Source organism: Pempheris klunzingeri, chromosome 19 (genome assembly GCF_042242105.1).
Source record: "Pempheris klunzingeri isolate RE-2024b chromosome 19, fPemKlu1.hap1, whole genome shotgun sequence".
NCBI lineage: Eukaryota > Metazoa > Chordata > Actinopteri > Acropomatiformes > Pempheridae > Pempheris > Pempheris klunzingeri.
Window position 1 is genome coordinate 19,536,566 of NC_092030.1, and position 18,985 is coordinate 19,555,550.

Consider the following 18,985-nt stretch of genomic DNA (forward strand, 5'->3'; position numbering starts at 1 on the left):
AGGAACAATACCATATTATTACTAGAAGGGGCACTCACACTGCACAGTCCTTCTATGATCTGCAGTTGCCACTAGTTTCTCTACATTCAGCTCATGTTTATGTAAGTAAACTGATGTATTATCAGAAACTTTAAGTATCAGCGGTAAAATCACTTATTATGAAGAATCGTGATATATCATTGGACTGATATTGCTAAATAGCTGATCAAAAAAATATAAAACAATGTTTATCTGCATTTGAATTTCTTTAGAGGTAAAACGATTGGCCAATTAATGGATGAGACAATTTAACTATTTTTTTTCCAGAACTGCCCAAAATTCACTTCCAGCTTCGTAAATGTGAATATTTTCTGGATGTCTTTGTCTGCTATGACAGTAGGTTGAATATCTTTGGTTATTGGACCTGTTTTGTAACATTTCAAAGACCAATGATTAATTGATTAGGCAAGAAAGAAATCTGCAGATTAACCAGTAATAAGATTAGTTGCTATCTGAATTAAATATCATGGTAATACAAAGAAACTGTTGGGAGTTTGTTAACATTACTTCCAAAGCTAGATGAAGGACAATACTGTTTCTGAATAGCAGTCCTCTATTATTGCTAATGTTCTTTAATGGAAAATTTCAAAATTAATCATTTTAGAATACCCAATTTACTGACAAATTGGCATAAATTAAGTAACCTCCGTCTTTACGCGCTGGAAAGACTTCTTGTAACATTAAAGTAGTTTTAGATGGCTGTAGTAACATTTATTTAATTCAATTTGCAGTCAAGGTCTTTGTGACGCCCCTCAATTAATTGTCATCTCCTGACTGAGGGGAACAATTAGGCCCTAAAGTCAAACACATGTCCCTTACCTTAATCCTCACAACTCTTGTAAAGCGTAATGAAATCCTGTCCCTGCTGTTGGAGGCAGACGGTGTCTGAAAAACAGAAATGGATTTTCAATATATGCCCATACATCTCTGCACTCCCCACACCACTTTCTCTTAAATTGGCCTTCTTATGCACACGGCACAAGGCTACCCAGAGCTCCGGTTAGCCCTTTTGAATATGTCAGCGGGATTTTCAGGTCATTTGCCAGAGAGGATGCTGGGAGCGTGGCGTCCGGGCTCTGAAGGTGACTGGTGTCTGTGTCATCCATCACAGGAGCTTCCTTTAAGTTGATGCATAATAGAGTCTCTCAATCAACTTCCTCCCTCATTGTCACCTCCCTCCTTCCTGTCCAGGGGGGAGAATGGGAGCCAAAGCCAAAGAGGGAAAAAAAAAAAAAAAACAGAAAGGGAGACTGACAGAGAAGTCAAGGTTACATCCCTCTTCTTCTCTTATTTACACTTGAGGTGTTATGGGCTTGTGCCGCGCAGCAGGACAACAAAGGCTTGCAGAGTGAAGGGGCCTGTGTGGGCACTTGTGTCAGGCTTTAACTGTCCACTGTGTCAAATTGGTGATAATAAGCAGTTTGAAGCCTCCGTTCCTGCCTCCTGTCGCCGCCGCCCGCTCGGGCCGAGGCGACAGACAGGACCTTGAAGCAGGATATGTCTGTCAGGGAGGTAAATCTCTGTTGTGATGGGGTGGCAAACATTATGGCCAGCTTTATCGACACAGACTGCTCTGACACATCCAAAAGTGGCCCAATAAATTTTCAGGCTGGCGGTAGCGTGACGGGCGCTTGTGAGGGCGCAGCAGCGTTACAGCACAGCGGCAAATGTTTGTTTGACCTCCTTTACAGATGCTCGGGCAGTCTGGGCACAAGAGACGCCACTGTTCTGTCAAGGGGACTGGGAGATGGTGTTGTGATTGGACAGTTTATTCTGTATCTAATGTGCCTTGGGCAGGCTATTGTTATAAAATATTTTATACTGGTGCCAATGTGATATCCAAGCTGTGGTGCTCTGCTCCAGGTCGGTTCAACCCTACTGAGGACTTGCATCTTTAAAAACAGATCACCAAGACACTGTTTTAGTTTCCTGCCTTCGACAAATCTTTCTTAGCAGAATCTGTATTATTATAGTGTTTGCAAAGAGCCAGGGGTGAGGGGAATCAATTCAAATAGATATTTTAAACAGAAAGTAGACATTAATAGATTTAATAGTCATTGGAGGTATAGAAAAGAAGATTGAACCAGTTTTATGAATGTGAAATGTAGCCTATAAAATTAAAAGATTTGTAACGTACAGTTAAGTATTTAAATTTGTGTCATCATTCAGGATGCCAAATAGTGCATGCTTCCAAAATTATATAACATCTTGGTAAATAGAGCTGTTGATAAGGCAGAGAAATCTTGTTTTCTCCAGGAGGGATCTAGCTGGGGAGAGGATGCTGTACCCACATTACTGAAACCAGGTATCTCATTCACGTGGCATTTAAGAAATGAGCGTACTGGAGGAAGCCGACTGACTGTAATCTGTTTATTCAAGTGCATGTGAAAGCACCGAAGGAGGGAAGACTAAATAACAGCTATCATTTAACATGAGCAGCCATACAAGAACTTCTTTACCCAAACAATGTAAAATGAGTAACATTCCCTAATATCTTGAATAGGTCAGTAAATATCCAATCAGTAAGTAAACAGTGCTGAAGAAGACAGTCAGGCCTTCAAAGCCAACTTATTTGTAGGTCTTCCCCTAAGTAAATACGTCTATTGATGTCTTGCTGCTACACTGCAGTGACAGTGAGTGTTCTCACCCTCTGAAGTGAACACATTGAAACTCATCTCCACAGCTCTTGTTGAGTGTCAAACCAATTCTTCATCCTCACACAAGACAAGTCGGAGGACACGTTGAACATTTCTCGCCCAAGTCAGAACACACCGGCAGCGTTGTGACGCTGCCACTCAAACCTGTGAGCTGTGCCGTCATGCCTGCATGTTTCCACAGTGTTTCCTCACACCACATTACCAGTCATACTCAATCAGCTTGATTACTTACTATTTTTGCCCTCCTCTTTGTAACTTCTTTGAAAGTAAGATTTATTTAAAAAAAAAAAAAAAAAATCATATCAGTTAGAAATATCAGTTTTGTCAGTGTCTGCTTATTTACACCAGACGTACGTCTAAGTGTTGCCTCTGTATCAGTGTGTGAATACATGCAGGCGCTAAGTGTTTTAGAGGGTGTGAAAAGGCCGTATCCATCCAGATTTTTCAAACTAATCAGTGCTGTCACTCAAGACAGATGGACCTCTTGGGCTTTTATTGAAGATTGAAGCAACTGTCAAAGTTGTCATACTTTTGTAATGGTTCTATTACTTTGTGTTGTTGATATAGATCCAGCAGAGGTGTGTCTAAAGTTAATGCGCATTACGTGAATATTCTCATGTTTGACAGCGTAATATGTTGAGCGTGTTGTGTTGCATTGCGTGGGGCGACCCACCTCATCTTTCTAATGACGGATGACAGTTGTCACCATTAAGTTAAAAACCGAAAGCCACCAAGTGTCAACAATGTTCATCCAGGTAACAAGATGTTAATTTTTAGGAGAGAAAAAAATACACCACCATCACTGCCACCTCCTTTCTTTTCCTCTCAAAGGTAATGCAATTTCCTGCCTCTGAAAAGGTAAAAGCTCCTTTTAAAAAGGTCTGCGAATGGCGGGTTTGCCCCATGTAGGCACTTGTGTTTCTATTCATTAGAGGCTGTTTTTATTCAGCCTGGTTTGACCGAGCATCCAGCCCATTTCCATCTAACTGGGCTGATTGAGGACATTTCTTAAATGGGCTCCTCTTTACCCTACAGAGTTAATGAAGGGAGGGTTGGTGGGGACTTATCAGCCAACCCTTGGTCCCACTCCACTTTGAAGTGCCGCATTCTGCCTGCTGATTGGACCCAGTGAATTGCAGGAATATAGGCGATGGAAAGACCGCAGATTCTTGTATTAATCCGTCCTCTTGTGTGGATGCATTTGCACTGTAATGTACAAGGCGTCCCTGGATATCGCCTTGATGTGGAGAGCTTTAGGCGTCCAGGCAATATTCTGCATGTACTGTTTTTTTCTCATCTTCCTTCTCTGCTTCTGCTCTCACACTTTTGTTTCCAGTAGTGCTTGGTTGTTCAAAGATCAATCCAGTCCACACTGCAGTGTATTTCTCTGATAATCAAGAATTTTGATTTATTTGTCAGTGTCGTTTGCACCAAACTCTTGTATAAAATCACACTGTAGGATTAGAATAGTTGGTTTATCCTCTTTGTCTTTCATTATGTCCTTCTAGGTCACCACTCCATCGTTCAGCCCTGTGAAAACCTATGAGCTGCTTCACCACATGACAGGAAAAGGCCTGTCAGCCAAGTACCACTTCCCCAGGCAGCCCTGTTTGTACGAGCCTACTATGGTGGCTGTACAAGTCATACTGACCAACAGCTCAGACCACCAGCTGGAGGAGATCCATATAGGAGACCGAAGCCCAGCGAGCCAGAACATCCACTGCTTTAACACCGTCGGTGAGTATCAGTGCCGAGCGTGCTGAATCTCAAACTCCTCAAAAAGCCACTGAGTTGTAAGAATATGATGTGTTATTGGCAGATTCTGGTCGTCCTACAAGTTCATCAACATTTTTAAAAAGAATGGCAGAGTTTTCTATTTATCTCATTATCAACAGATCTTATTAAAAAAGAAAAAACCCCAAGTGTTGTGTATCCAAAGCCTGATATAACGTCCTCCTCTGTGCCTTAGAGCTCCATCGGTATCCAAAAACAATAAAAAACACATAAGTGAGGCGAACTGTTAAACTAGGCGACATTTTTTGATGTCACTATGAACACACTGTAGTTTATTCTGACTAAATCCCACGTGCACCATCCTGCTGCCCCAAATACTCACAGCACCAAATGCACTATTTACTCCTGTTTGAGTTAATGTTTGTTAAAAACTAATAGAATAAAAGTATTTGTTCATGACTTGTTTTTAAACCACTAGGCGTCCAGCTTGAGAGCCACAGACAGGACTGGGAAGCTGGAAAGTATTGAGCGACTGGGATCAAAAACATAAATGGTTTTTTGGTCTTTTTGATGGGATTTGTTGACTCTAACAAAAGGAAAGAATATTGCGAACCTTAAAGATGTCGTCCCACATCTTCCCATGTGTATATTTCCGTGTCAATCATCACTACTGCACACAAGCCAACACTGCCTGTGATCTAAAGCTAAAAATATTAAGCGTCACACGTGTTGGGTGATAAGTTGGTCAAACTCGAGCTTGAACTTGCAGATCTAGAATATCTCACTGCCTTGTTGTTTCCTCCCCCCTGTAATGTAAACAACCACATTTCTTACAATCTGTGTGATAGTTATTGTCACTCCAAGTTGTTTCTGCACTTCTACCTATACTATGATTGTTTTCTCTGACAGATATTAAATGATCATTATGTTACCAAAAACCTTTAAGCCTGTTTGCCATCAGCTCAGCAAATAGACCTGTCCCACCCCCCACCCCCCCTCCCCGAGAACAGCCGATATTACTTCAGCTAATCCCAGTTCATTAGTATCGATCGGGACGGACAAACATGTGCTATCTCCATATTTCTTGTCACGCTGTTGTTGTATGATCGCCACACTCAGTATAATATAAGACTGAGACCAGTGCTCCCTCAACATTTTCTTTTTCACGTACACACAAACAGACACACACACACACACACACACACACACAGAGCTGGTGTGCGGTGAAGCACGTTAAAACTGTCAATTGCAGCGGATTGATTGGGCATTGAAGGAACTCGAGCAGCCAAACAGTGGGTAATTTGGATCGATTGAGCCTGGCCAGTGTGAGCGGGTGGCTGGAGTTGGTTTGGATAAGTTGCAGAGGATGAAAAAAGACAAAGCTTTATGTAACGCTGTTTGTGCGTGTGTGTTCCTTAATAGATAATAAATGACAGGGTTTGCACTTAATAAGAAATATTGCACGCTACCTCTACAAGGTGCATTACTTTTCATTGCTGCTAATCTCCAGGCGGATGGTTGTTAAACCCATAATTTAACTGTTTAAAATGAAACGGTAGTCGTGATTTGCTCATTGTTTACGACCACCAACATGTCCCTAAAACAGTTAACATCTTTCTTGTTAACTAATTAATAACAGCTAACAACTTCTCCATCAGCCATGTGGATAATAATAAGATTACACTCACCAAAATAGTGGAACAGAACAAGAAACATCAGCAGTCAGATGATCATACTAGTTGGAAACAAACTCCCAGGTTACCCAAACGTATGTAGATGTAGAATGATCTGTTACAGACGTCTGACTTCCTGCTTGAACTTTGACCCACTGCACTTAGTTATTGGGTGCACACTGTTTTCTTGAGCTGTGATGGATTATTACTGACATTAAATGGTTTAGATACTCCAGATGAACTTGTGTTTTCAGACTGTTATTCAGAAAATGAGCAACTTGAGATGTTATTTGAAAGTGTTTTATATTACCACAGAAGACTAAGAGGAACGAAGTGGAGACTGTGGAAAAAAAAAGAAAGGAAACACCATAAAATCTGTGCTGGATAAGCTGTGAGGGCTGTATTGGAAGTGAGTCCATGATGGCTCTGTTTTCAGAGGGTTTCCTCTGGAGTCTCTTCTCTTCTCTGTCTGTGGAAAGAGTTATACAGTAAAATAGCCCTGCTCCACGGAGAGAGAAACACAGGCCGACTGGGGAAGCGTGGAGGATGTTTCTGTCTGTCTGTGTTCTTCTCATCCTTAACCTCCCCCCTCCTCCTCCTCCTCCACCTCCCCCTCCTCCCTCTCCTCCCCCTCCCATTCAGCTGTCCAGACTCCCTCTTCAGCGTTTTTTGGCTTTACTTAAGTCCCTGTGTAGCTCGCATTTCACCCGCTCTGTCTATCTCCTTCACCCCGTCTCTGTTGATGCTGATGCTCACTTTGACAAGCCTGTTGTTTTGGAAATATGCTAGTCCTTCATGTGTTTTTTTTTTTTTTTCCCCGAGGCTAGAGGTGTGGGGAATGAGATTGAAGGATAGATTTCTCACACACGGTGGCCTTGCTTTGTGAAGTAGAAAACACAAGTGGCGTGGATGCCTGTCTGTTCCACTCTGCTGCTGCCCCCCTCCTCCTTCTCTTCCTCCCTCCCTTTGCTCCATCTTTCCCCACAATGCACACTCTGCCCTTGTCACTCACTCTTCCTCTTCTCCTCTCCTCTTTCCTCCCCTCTTTTCCATTCTCAGAGAGGCTGGAGCCAGAGGCCTCGGTGACGGTTTCCATGGGTATTGACTTCAGCGACTCGACACAAGCAGCCAACTTCCAGTTGTGGTAAGACAACCTGACATCCACTCATATCAAGTCAGGCTCGTAGTTTTTTTTCCTCTCAGACCTTCAGTTGTACATCTCTTTCACTCCCCTTTTTCTGCTACTGCTCTCATTCTGTGTCTCCAGATTCATCATCCGTCTCCCTCATGTGTCTCTTTCCCTTACGTCCATTTGCATCTCCTCTTACCTTTTTCCCCTCTCATTTGTTCTTTGTTAATTTCCCTTTTCCTACCCGCTCTGTGCTGGCACTCCCAGGTGAGACATCAGCCGTTATTGATCTGGGTTCACTGGGATAACAATTATTCCTCCAGTAATCAGCCCCAGCCCCAAATCAGCCAGCTGAATGCCATTGGCACCGCTGCTCAGCCGATCAATAACCTTATCAGAAAATCTGTTCAGGATGGGGGAATCAATCTGGCCTAAAATGCCATTCACAGAGCTCGGTTTGCAAGGCAATCAGAAGAGAAACATTTAATACACAAAAACAAAGCATGAATACACACAAGTGCACGAAGCACACAACATACCAGACGTCATCATCTGTTCAGATTCATCCAGATTAAGATTAACTGATCGCAACAAGTCCTAATTCACAAGATTCCTGCTTCACTCTTTATGTGATTTACCCTGTGAAGAAGTTACTTTTCCTTTATTGTTGTTTTTGTCCATCAGCACCAAGGAGGATCAGTTCAGTGTGTCCATCCAGCCTGCTGTGGGAGAGCTCTTAATGCCCAGTACCATGACTGAACAGGACCTCTGCAAGGAGCAAGGTGAGATAAATGTGCTTCAGTGTTTGCAAAGTAAAAAAAAATAATCTCACAATAAGCTTAAAGCACATTAAAGATTAGTGCCATTAGATAACTTAATAGTCTTTGATGCGCATGAGCTGTTCTGGTTCTGAATAGTGAGTTAGTTTGTTATTGCCAAACGTTAACTAGAGAATGTTATTGTTGTTTATTTAGTGCTGAATCAAATAAGTGACAGTGGATGAACAAATTAATTTGCTTGTCTGCTGTTCCTGCCAATGTTTCAAGACTGCTGGGCTTCAAGTGAAAGAACAGTTTTTCATATTTAAGGCTGTATCGCTCAAACTTTTGTGATGACAGCTTGACTTCGACTTCGGTTCCTGAAAAATACACATTTGACACTAATTCTATAAAATCCATTTTAACAAAAAGAAAATGAAATTATACTTAATGGTACAAGTTTAGTGTTATTTTTATGGTTTAACTTAAATAGTCAGTTTGAACTCGGCACCACATTTCCCTGTTTTCCCTCCATGCCTCCACGACGTGTAATGCTAGACACCCTATCGCCAGCTTTATTCGATCTTGTTTAAATCTCCGTTGTGGGACTGATAAAGGAATATCTTCTCGTCTCTTGGCACCAGCTTATTGGTTCACTGATGCTGATGAGATTTACTCCTTACGTATCGAATTTTGGTTCTAAATGAGGAGACATTTTTCAATACTTTCTAGTATTGAAGCAGTTCGATTGGTGCCATAGAAGTATTAAAGTTTTTTTACCCAGCCGTGTTCGTATTTGCGCAAGTGACCTGAATCTTTTCGCTAATTAAGAACTGTTGATAATGTTATGATTTAAGATAATGTTAAGATTTTAAGATTTCATGTTTTATTCAACAAATCCCACAAAGCCAATGATATGTTAGTCCATCTCATCATGGTTTTCGTCTGTGGGACGAAACAGCTGATACACATGTAGTTTCAAAAAAAGCTTAATTATTTCCTGAAATACTTAGCAAACAGGAATAAATGGTGCATTTGATAAGTAGCGGATTAATACACATTAGGTCTGCTAGTGAGTATTTATGGCAGTGTGACTTGACTCAAGGTGAACTATACAGTAGCCATGGTCAGTTTTTTGTTTGAATATATTTTTGCAGAGCAGAAAAAGAATGAATGCAGCCTGTATAGTTTGATATTGATTTAGTTAGATGGGTGTTTGATGATGAAATGTGCATTTTAGTGTGTTAGTGCTCTCTGGTGAACAGACTATGAAATGGTGACACTAAATTACCATTCATTTAAAAACAATGGCCCAGATTTACAGCAGTACCAATATATATCTACAATAAGCTAAGTTTGCTCTGGCCAATTAGTTTTTCTCTTGTCAACCAGTGCAGAGTTGTTGCTCATTAAAAAGTTTTTGGAAAACAATGGAGATGAAGAATTAGCTACATCAGACTGTTAATACACAGAAAATACTTATTTAGAAGGAACGATTCATTTGTTGATGATAAGAAAATTATAGAAATTATAGAGAGTTACACTTTTAAAGGTGATTCAATTGACACAAAACACATTTTACAGACCTGATAACAGTTGTGGGGCTGAGTGACGAAGTTAGTTCCTCCTGTGTGTGTAAAATGAAATAAAACCCTAGAAGCATCCCTCCAATAAATATTTCCTCACCTTTGTCATTAAGGCAAAAAGCCTGCCTCTTATGAAGCACTTAATAATGTTTCCTACACAAACACACACACACCTGTAGAGCTACATGCTGTGGCAGCTTTTGAGAGCTGAGAGCATACTGGTATCTAAGCCATCAGCGTGCTCTTAAGTGCCCGCTAAATGCTGCTTCTGCCTTAATTAATCTTCATTCGCCGTGTTTTGAGCTCTACTGAACACACCTTGCACTCAGAATGGGGGGAAAAAAGGATTGAACCGAGTAGAACAACTTGCTTTGCTGGACCTTTTTCTCTCTAGCAAATTGCTGCTTTATACCAATTGAGTGAAGTTAATTATTTCTTTCAGTTAACAGGTTTTCATTATATTTGCCTTTAAGACCTCTTTTATTTCCAGCTAACTTGTGCATATTTATCTCCATTCTGTCTTTCAAATCCCTGCGAATCACTAAGTGCACATGAACTGGCCCTTTGCCTTCAATTGGGAGTCTTTTTTTTTCCCCCCAACTCTATTTACATCATTGAAGTAGGCACCCTTTTATCATTCAGCACCCCCTATTTTAGTAGCCATTAAAATCTTTTTATCTTGTTGCTCCATCACTATCAGTCCTGAAACCAGGTCCCAAACTGCAAGATAATGAACACTTTAGATGTACGTAACACTTACAGACCGTGGAATTGTAATTATTCCCGTGGAAGTATAAACATTGCTGCTGTGTGGTTCAAACTGGGGGAGAAAAAGCATCGAACTTACAGTAGTAACATAATTTAGCCTCTGCTTGTGTCGATCCTCGTTTGATGGCTAAACATTTCGCATCGTCCTCCCTCAGGTAAGCTCCTGGGCATGAATGAGACCTCGGCAACCGTCACCATGGCAACAGCAAACACTTCCAGCCAGGCCATCAGCAAGCAGGTCCTGTCTGTGGCCAACGTAGGGGTGGTTTCATCCAGCCAAAGCAACTTCCACAGGTGAAGTGTCCAGAATTCAGATGAATATGTTGTCTGAAAATGTGTTAAACTGTATATTTTCTGTGATATTCCTCCTAGTATTTACCATGTTTGTGTCCAATGTCCTTACATATACAGATAATTTATCCAGATTATTTATGGAATTAACTGGTATTTAAATTAATGTGGGATTTCCAGCTTTATGTTGATACATGGATGAATGTAGGATGAATGTCTTTCATGTTTAATCCCAAATTTAACCAAGAGACCTTTGACAGAGCATTTCACTCTGAATGACAGATGTTTACAGTTTCTTCTCAGCTATTGCAAAGGTACACCCAGGATTTATAATGCAGGTTGCAAACACACACAGTTCTGTTGTCATGTGAGAAACTGATGAGCACCTGCAGAATCCACCACTTTAATTTAGACCAAATCCACTTTAAAGTGCATTAAACTTGCTTGGACCCTTTGTTTAAAAATGATTACTTAAATACATCTTTGTTAGTGTACATGCAGCTTGATACATATGTTTGTAATAATCTTAATTGTAAATATGTAGCGTTTATGACTGTAGGTATATTGATATCATTTCATATCATATATCATATCTCATTAAATCCAGCCAGCAGTTTGTTAGCGTAGCTTAGCACAAAGACTGGAAACAGCAGGAAATGGCTAGCCGAGCTCCGTCTTGACTTACGCTTTGGTATTTATTGTACTGGTGGTTGACAGCAGCTCCTCAATAATTTCTCCGCCAGGAAGCGAATCATTGAATTCCCAAAACTATTATAATATTTAAAGGTCCCATATTGTGCAAAATGCACTTTGTAGTGTCTTTTCAACACAAGGAATGTGTTTCCATCCAGCTGATGGAAACACCAGCTGTATATTTGGACAAATTCAGCCACAGAAAACTGAGAGATATTTGTGCAGGTGACAGATGGAAGAAACACAAAGTTAGTAAATGCTCAGATCCCAAACTCTTACTCTGACGCTGTTTTGTGAGTCACGTCCAAATTCCTATCTGGAGTTTGTTTGTTCTGCCTGAGAATGAGAAAATGAATGTGCGTGCGTACATGTGCCCGTTATAATTGTGTTTTACGTGGCGATTAGTCAAACAGTGTGTATGTGGGTATGATAGAGTGAGAGTGTGTGTGTGTGTGTGTCCCCAGCAGCCTCACACAGACATGCCAGGGGAATGCCCTGAGAAGCCTGGCTGTGTAATTGGTGTACACAGAGTGTGCTAATGAGCTTCCTCCTCTGTCACGCACACCCGAACACCTGATAGATAATTACACCTCGCTCTCTCCCTCTGTTTCCTGCTCTGTCTCTCTTTCACTTCATCTCTGCGCCCCCATCTGTCTCTCCCTCCACACCGCTGTCTCTCTTTCACTTCCTCTTTGTCTTTCACTCCATCCCGCTGCGCCATGCTCTGTCCTCCTCCTGCTCGTCTCTCTCTCTCCCTCTCGGTCTGTCTTTTGTTACCTCACCCCGTGCAGACGTCCCTCCGCGCCGCCGTCTCTCCGTCTTCGAGTGATCTGGTGTCGGTGATCATTTCTTTGTAGATTTAGGCCGGAATAGAGGAAAAATGAAGGAGACGGCGGATGAGTAGGGGACAGCGAGGAAGTCAGGGTGGAGAAATAAGAGGGAGGCGGTAACACAAGGGCACAGAGAGCTGAAAGAGTGAGTGGAAATCAATGTTAGCCAGTGGGAGAGGCCTGCATCCAATAAGCCCATACTTCATTCAGAATAACCAATAGCTCAAATGACTTCATGCTATCAATCTCTCTCCTGCTACTGTGACAGCCAAAGAGGAAGACAGCCTCCCAATGTTGCCCTGTAGTCTCATAATAATGAAGACACTCTCTCCCATATTGTCCGCTGGTGTCCTTATGATGACCGGCTTTTCCACGCCACCTTTAGGACGTCCGTTTATTGGAGATGATGGAGTTTTGTCGCTGAAACATGATGGACAGTTTTGACAGCTTTGCCTTTGAGAAGTTGCTGCAAAGAACGTAGAATTTGTAGCTTTTATGTTTTGTTCATGCAGATAATTCCCTTAAAATCTTTTTCTGTCCACAGTTCTGATTTGATGGCGGTGCCTGCGTAGGTTCTGGATGTTTAATTTGATGTGTTCAAACAATTAACTGATAGAATTACTTTTTCATTATGATTAGAGCTGCAGCAGTTATTCTACTAATCGATTAGTGAATTGGCATGCTAACATTTATGTCATTTTAAAGGTTTCAGCTTCTCATATGTGAATATTTTCTGGTTTTCTAACTTTTCTGTTCCAGCTAACTGGGTATCTTTGTGTTTTGGACTATTGGTCAGAGAAAACAAGACAGGAAAATGTCGCCATGGATTCTGGGAAAATTATGATGGGCATCATATCAGGAGCAATCAATAATGAATGCAATCACGAGTCGCAGCCTCAGTTATAGTTGCTCTTTTAAGTTGCCAACTTGATGCTGGAGTGGTTCGTCAATCATCCAGTTCTTGTGTTGAGTTTGCAAACAGCTTCCTTTTCCATTTTTTTCATAATGTGAATCATAAAGAAAATTATACAAATGTTGCTGTAAGGGGTTCGGATACATTTCTCACTCCTTACATCCCAACTGAGTCTTGGAGAACAAAAATGATGGAATAATTAGGGCAGCAGCTAAAGATTCTTTTCATTATGATCTTGTCATTAATGTCAGGCAACAGTGAAAAATGCCAGAGTCAAAGATGATGTCTTCAAAGGTCTGAACAGCACTCCAAAACCCCAAAATATGTATTTTCCAGTCGTACAAAACAGATGCGAGCAACAAATCCTCACATTTGAGGAGCTGAAACTAGAGAATATTTGCCCTTTTTCTTGATAAATGTTTTATCTGTAGTTAATTTATTGTCGTGGTGTTTCTGTATTGCTCCTGTGCGTACTTTGAATAACACACACACACACACACACACACACGCGGCAAAGGGATCAATGTGATCGGATACACCAACTGAGAGCTTATTGTGGAGGTCACTTGTCATTAAATGTGATGTGTGCGAGGTGACCTCCATCCAGGAACCTTCTTTTTCTCCTCTGATCTCTCCAGAGAAAGGCTCCGCCTATCGGGGGAGATTCACACAAAGTATCTGCCCTCGGAGGAGTGAGTGTTCGGGTTAAATGTAGAAATAATGAATGGGATTTCAATATGAAGCCTAAGAATGACACAGTTCACAACACACACTGGCTGTGCTTTACACTGACGGGAACGTTGTGTTACAGATTGCAGTATTGGAGTTAACGCAGGCTCTGCTTAACAAAGCAACAGCCTGCCTTCCCCTCTGCACCTCGGCACCCCTGCACTCCCCTCGTCTATCAGCAGGGTGCAGCACTGCTTTTCCCAAACAAGGCGCCGAGGCCGAGCGGAGGGGGATGCCACTGAAACACAGAAATTGATTGCTGGAAAGGAGGATGGCAATAAATCAAGCAGGAAAGCAAATGTAGAAAACGCTGTTCTTGTTTATGTCTAAACAGGCGGAATAGAATAAATGTGCTCTATTTTTCAGTCCGTTTGAAAGCAAATTTGATCGAATTTTGCATGCATTGCCAATGCCTCTGGTTAGAGTCTAATTTTCCTAAAAAAAAAAAAGAAAACAAAAAAACCCGAACCCCTTGATTTATAAGCTATGCTTTCTCTTTACTTTACACTTTGATATAATTAAATTATGTTTCCCTAAACACTGTGAATTCCCTTTTTTTTTAGTGAGGTTGAATTCTTGTTCCTATTTAAAATGTAATTGACTATCATTTATAATCCGACTAATTAAACGCCTGGTCTCTCCATTATAGGTTGCTCTATAAGACACTGTGGCTTATGATCTTTCATCAGATGATCCAAAGAGTGCAATGTAACCGTTGTAATGGGTTGTTAATAGACACCAGTGAAGATAAGATATGCAGTCACATGTTTAACTCAGTTGTAGGTATCCTTGAATCCTCGTTCAGATAAACTCCTCTGTTCGTCCCTTTTCTTCTTCCTCTTCAGCCCCTGTAGTCTGTTTGTCCTCTCTTTCCTGTCACGTCCGTCTGCCCTTCGAGTGCATCGCTGCAGATTGTCCGTATGGGCGAGCTCTGGAGATGCGTGGAGGGTTCCTGGTTCTAACTGGGGCTAATAGCTCTGGCCATCTGCCTGGTCTGAGTCTGCTCATGTGTTCGGCTCTGGTCTGGCCTCACTGACCACTCAGTTGAAGGACACTCCTCCACTTGTCCATCCGGCCAAGAACCGGGATGAAAGAGTAATAACCAGCTGCAGCAGCCACACACGAGTTTCTGATTTTGGTGAAAACATCATGTACTTACTTATTTTCTTTATGCCTGTGTGTTTGCGATGCAGGAGGCTTGTGTACTCGCCGTGGGTTAAGTCTTGCATTCTTAGTTGCAGAATCCTCGGCGGCCTGTGTCTTCTGTGTGTGAGGGTGATTGTAAAGGTGAAGCCCACTTTGTGTTTGCAGTGGCAGGGTGGAGGGGAGGCAGATGGCACACACAGGCTCTCTGCACTGAGGAGAATCACAGATAATTGGAGAGTGATGCTTAGCCGCAGCCCTGCCGATCGATGCCAATCCACCCGCTCTAAGTCCAGGGGTTATGCTTTGCTTTTCTTTCCATACACTGCAATTAATCCAGTGTTTAGCCCAGTATGTGAAGAGTGCAGGAGAATACCAATGACCCGTTTAAGGCCCACTCGTCCTTAATCTTTCCCTTCTAGTGCCTAAAAATGCACTGATGTTGTGTTAGATCTAAATGTGATGTAGATCAGCTCTTTGCACCTAAACGTGCGCGCTACCACAAACAGCAAAGTGAAAATACTGAAAGCAAATTCGCCCGGAAACCAAACACAATCAAAACACGCGCTTGTTTCTTTCACTCGCTCTTATTACCACACATGAACAAAGGCCCACAGCGGCGTCTCCTGAGACGGAATGAAAGCAGCCTCAGGGTAGTGTTAACTGGCTGAGTAAATGATAGATTTATATCCTAAATCCATTAGCAAAGCCACAGGGACCACATGGACACCTTAGGCTGCTGACAGTGGGGGCAAGAGTATGTTTACATGATTTCATGATTGTCTGTTGAATGGAAACTCTGAAAATGAGATGACAAAAGACATGTTTTTGCATGAGCGGGGCTATTTTGGTTTTGGTTTTGGTTTTTTAAAGGCCGAATTATGACAGAAAGCACATTGTGAATTCGTACACCTACAATTGGTAATTTGAATTGATATACAGCCCCTGAATTATTTAAAGAAGTGAGAGCAGAGCAAAGAGGTTGGTATTTTTGAGTGAAAATTAATCCTCTTCTTGAATGGCTTGTGTTTCCTGCTGAAGTGGCTAATATTTTAATTAAGCCTGAGAAGGACTCTCTCTCTCCTCCCAGTGAGCTCCCTGATAAACTCCCTCTCCTCTGTTGATGGTAATTTAGCAGCTCCCCAGAGACACACCCAGACACACTAGGTTTGTGAGCCAGCACCGCTTTCATTGTGTACGCATGTCCCCTCATTGCCCCCCCCCCGCTCCTCGTCTCTAACATGTGCGTGCTAATTGGTGGACGTGCTAGTTGCTCCTGCCGTGCAGCACACCGTCGCAGGGCTCTGTGGCAGCGCCTGTCCACAGGCTGTCCTGCGGGGGCCCTTGACAGACTTTAGTCAGGCCTAAGTGGGGCTCTTTGTGGGCTGTTTGTCAGGCCTAAGCGGGCTGCCACAGGGGGTCTTTGTTGCAGGGATGTAGTGCTAAATGGAGGCAGATGGTAGGGAGTTAGCCACGTGAGGCTCAGAGATGCAGAGGTCCACGGGGGAGTGGGAGAGGGGGTTCAGCTCAGCTCTGTCGCCCCTCAAAGAGGGTCACACTGGGTCATAGCCCCTGTCTGCCTCTTGTTAGCGCCCTCAATGGGGACCATGTGTGCCCAGATTTGGCCCCAGTCTGCAGGGACGGTATCCAAGGAAACAGCGGACTGAGAATTCCCCCGATGGCCCAGTGGGAGCGGGTGGGACAGTGCATCCCCCATACCGGTCCAGAGGGTCCCACACACTCATAGACACCCACAGTCCATAAAAACAGGCTGAATTCTGTTTGACTGGCACGAAGGGCGTGCCTCACCCCTAATGGCTCTTTAGTCAGCTGGGATAATAGACTGTCTGTTGCTCTGCTCTCTATATTTCCTGTCACATCATTTTCTTTCTTTGTCTCACTCACTAATTCAGAGTAATTACAAGGTGTGAGGTGCTGGAGAATTTTCTAACACGAGGATTTATGGGTTTGGGGGAGAGATGTGAGTCAAGTGTATAGGCCTGCGGTTGGACAGCACATTAACTGCATCTCTCTTTTTTAAGGAGCCTGATGTTGGTTGTGTGTTAGCTGCCGTAGTCAGGTGGCTTCATGTGCAGGTGTTCTTTGTGAATTATGCTTTATTGAACAGGAAATGGTGAAATTTGACTAAAATTGTAATAATTGTAACATTTTGTAACGAGATGAGACGCTGCATCGGATTTGAATTGAAAACAACTCACATACTGTTTAACAAGAATATATGTGTAATAATAGATGGTTTATAAGAGACAATGACACAAGCTTGATTCAGTGAACTAATGACTTGGAGTTGGAGCTGTTTTCTTTTCTCAGAAAATAAAGCACATTTTCTTTAAAATAGCGTTAAAATACCAGACAGGCGTCATCATCCTGTTCAAAAATGTTTTTTTACTTTAGTGAGGCTGATGGAACTGCACCTTTTTTACATTTTTATTATGACGGTTGTACGTCAACTTTTGTCTCTGACCAAAATTCAACACAATGCAAGTAATGTCCTAAAGTATACTTAAAGAACTGAACTGCTACTGTAGACAAACCACAGGACAAGCTGTCAACTGTTTCTTTACTAGAAAGTAGTTCCATGGAAAACTCTCCTTGTAAGGCCACATCAGTCTGTCAGAAGTCAGAAGCTGACCGTCGTTCTCTTTCTCAACCTGCAGGTTTGCCGGGCGGACGGTCAGCAGCGGAGCTGTGGTCTTGGTGTCGCTGGAGCTGAAGGAGTCCTCCACTGCCCTGCTCACCATCAACACAGAGAAGAGCGTCATGGCGTCCATGTTGCTTCGAGACCTCAAACAAGCCCTCGCCCAGGCGTAGAGTCCCCTCTTCTCCTCCCAACTTCCTTTAGTAAAGGTAAAGGGGAACAGCGCTTAATTAAGGACTTCACATATTTTGTTTCTGTGGCTTTGGACAATTCAGGCGGTGCAGAAACACGTGCCACTTTCATCCAAAATACAGACACCGAAGAACTAGAAAATGAACTGGAAACAATGGAAGAGCATTCATGCAGCGTTTCTTATTTTTATGGTCTGTGGTTTTGGAAAGGATTGTCCTGAATCGCAGGAATAACTTTGTGAAAGTCTTGAGTAAAATGATGATCCCCTTTTAAAACACACAGAAGGCATCGTAGGAGTGCCGACACATTTTTCAAAATGTTCCTCCTACCTTTGCGTTTACAGATCACACGGAAACATGACACTACTCCATCATGAAACATGTCAAACCAGCTGGTGATTTACCTCAGTGCGGACTATTTAAATGCCATCCCATTTATGGTTTTGACTGAGCATCATTATGCACAAACGGCTCTACATACATTGTGGGAGAAAAATCCAACTTGTCTGTCGCTCCTCAACGTTTATACAAACTGAGATACTCCACTAAAGCATTGATGTCCGACGGTATTTCATCTGCATTTGTGCCCAAGCCGAGCAGCTCTGTGTTTGCACTGATGGACTTTGCTCTGTAGTGCCAAGAAAAAGAGAAAAGGAGGATTTCTCCACACCATTTAGACCCATCCAATCACTGTAATTATGTTGTAAACCATTGGAAACTGTTGCAACACCAAACTAGCCCTGTCCCTGATGTAGTTTTACTTTCCAACCTTTACACTGCCCCAAATCACCTTTATCAAAGTGCCTTCTATGTGAGAATAATGTTATTTAGAAAATCAAACGTATACAGTAGACTCAAATCAACAAGGTATTTTTATTTGTGCCGCTTTTGCTGAGTAATAAAAACTGAATTTATTAAAACAATAAACATTTATTTTTCTTTTTGTCTGGCCAGTATTAACGCTCCTCAGTTTGATTTGGGTGTTTCACCTAACTGTCTCTCTGCTCTGATTTATGGTCATTCAGTTCAACGTGGCTGAAACACAAAATCGTTAATGATGAGCGCTGCTAATTAGCAGGCTGAGGCGCATACCGTGTACTCATGACATCATGATTTTGATGAATCTGTCACTCCACTTGCTCACATATGTTCTTCCCCTTCCTCTCCAATGTTTCCGCTCCACATTGCACCC

General features: G+C 42.3%; 1 protein-coding gene across 2 annotated transcripts in view; it reads left to right on the forward strand.

The window, feature by feature from the left end:
* Window positions 1-18,711, forward strand: part of ap3b1a (adaptor related protein complex 3 subunit beta 1a) — a 51,944-nt gene extending 33,233 nt beyond the window's left edge. For both annotated transcript variants that reach the window (XM_070850471.1, XM_070850470.1), the window contains exons 23-27: window positions 4,205-4,433; window positions 7,163-7,247; window positions 7,917-8,014; window positions 10,500-10,638; window positions 17,622-18,711. In XM_070850471.1, coding sequence (XP_070706572.1) covers window positions 4,205-4,433; window positions 7,163-7,247; window positions 7,917-8,014; window positions 10,500-10,638; window positions 17,622-17,775 — 705 coding nt within the window. In that variant the 3' untranslated portion in view covers window positions 17,776-18,711. The remainder of the gene's footprint in view (window positions 1-4,204; window positions 4,434-7,162; window positions 7,248-7,916; window positions 8,015-10,499; window positions 10,639-17,621) is intronic.
* Window positions 18,712-18,985: the final 274 nt, after the last annotated feature.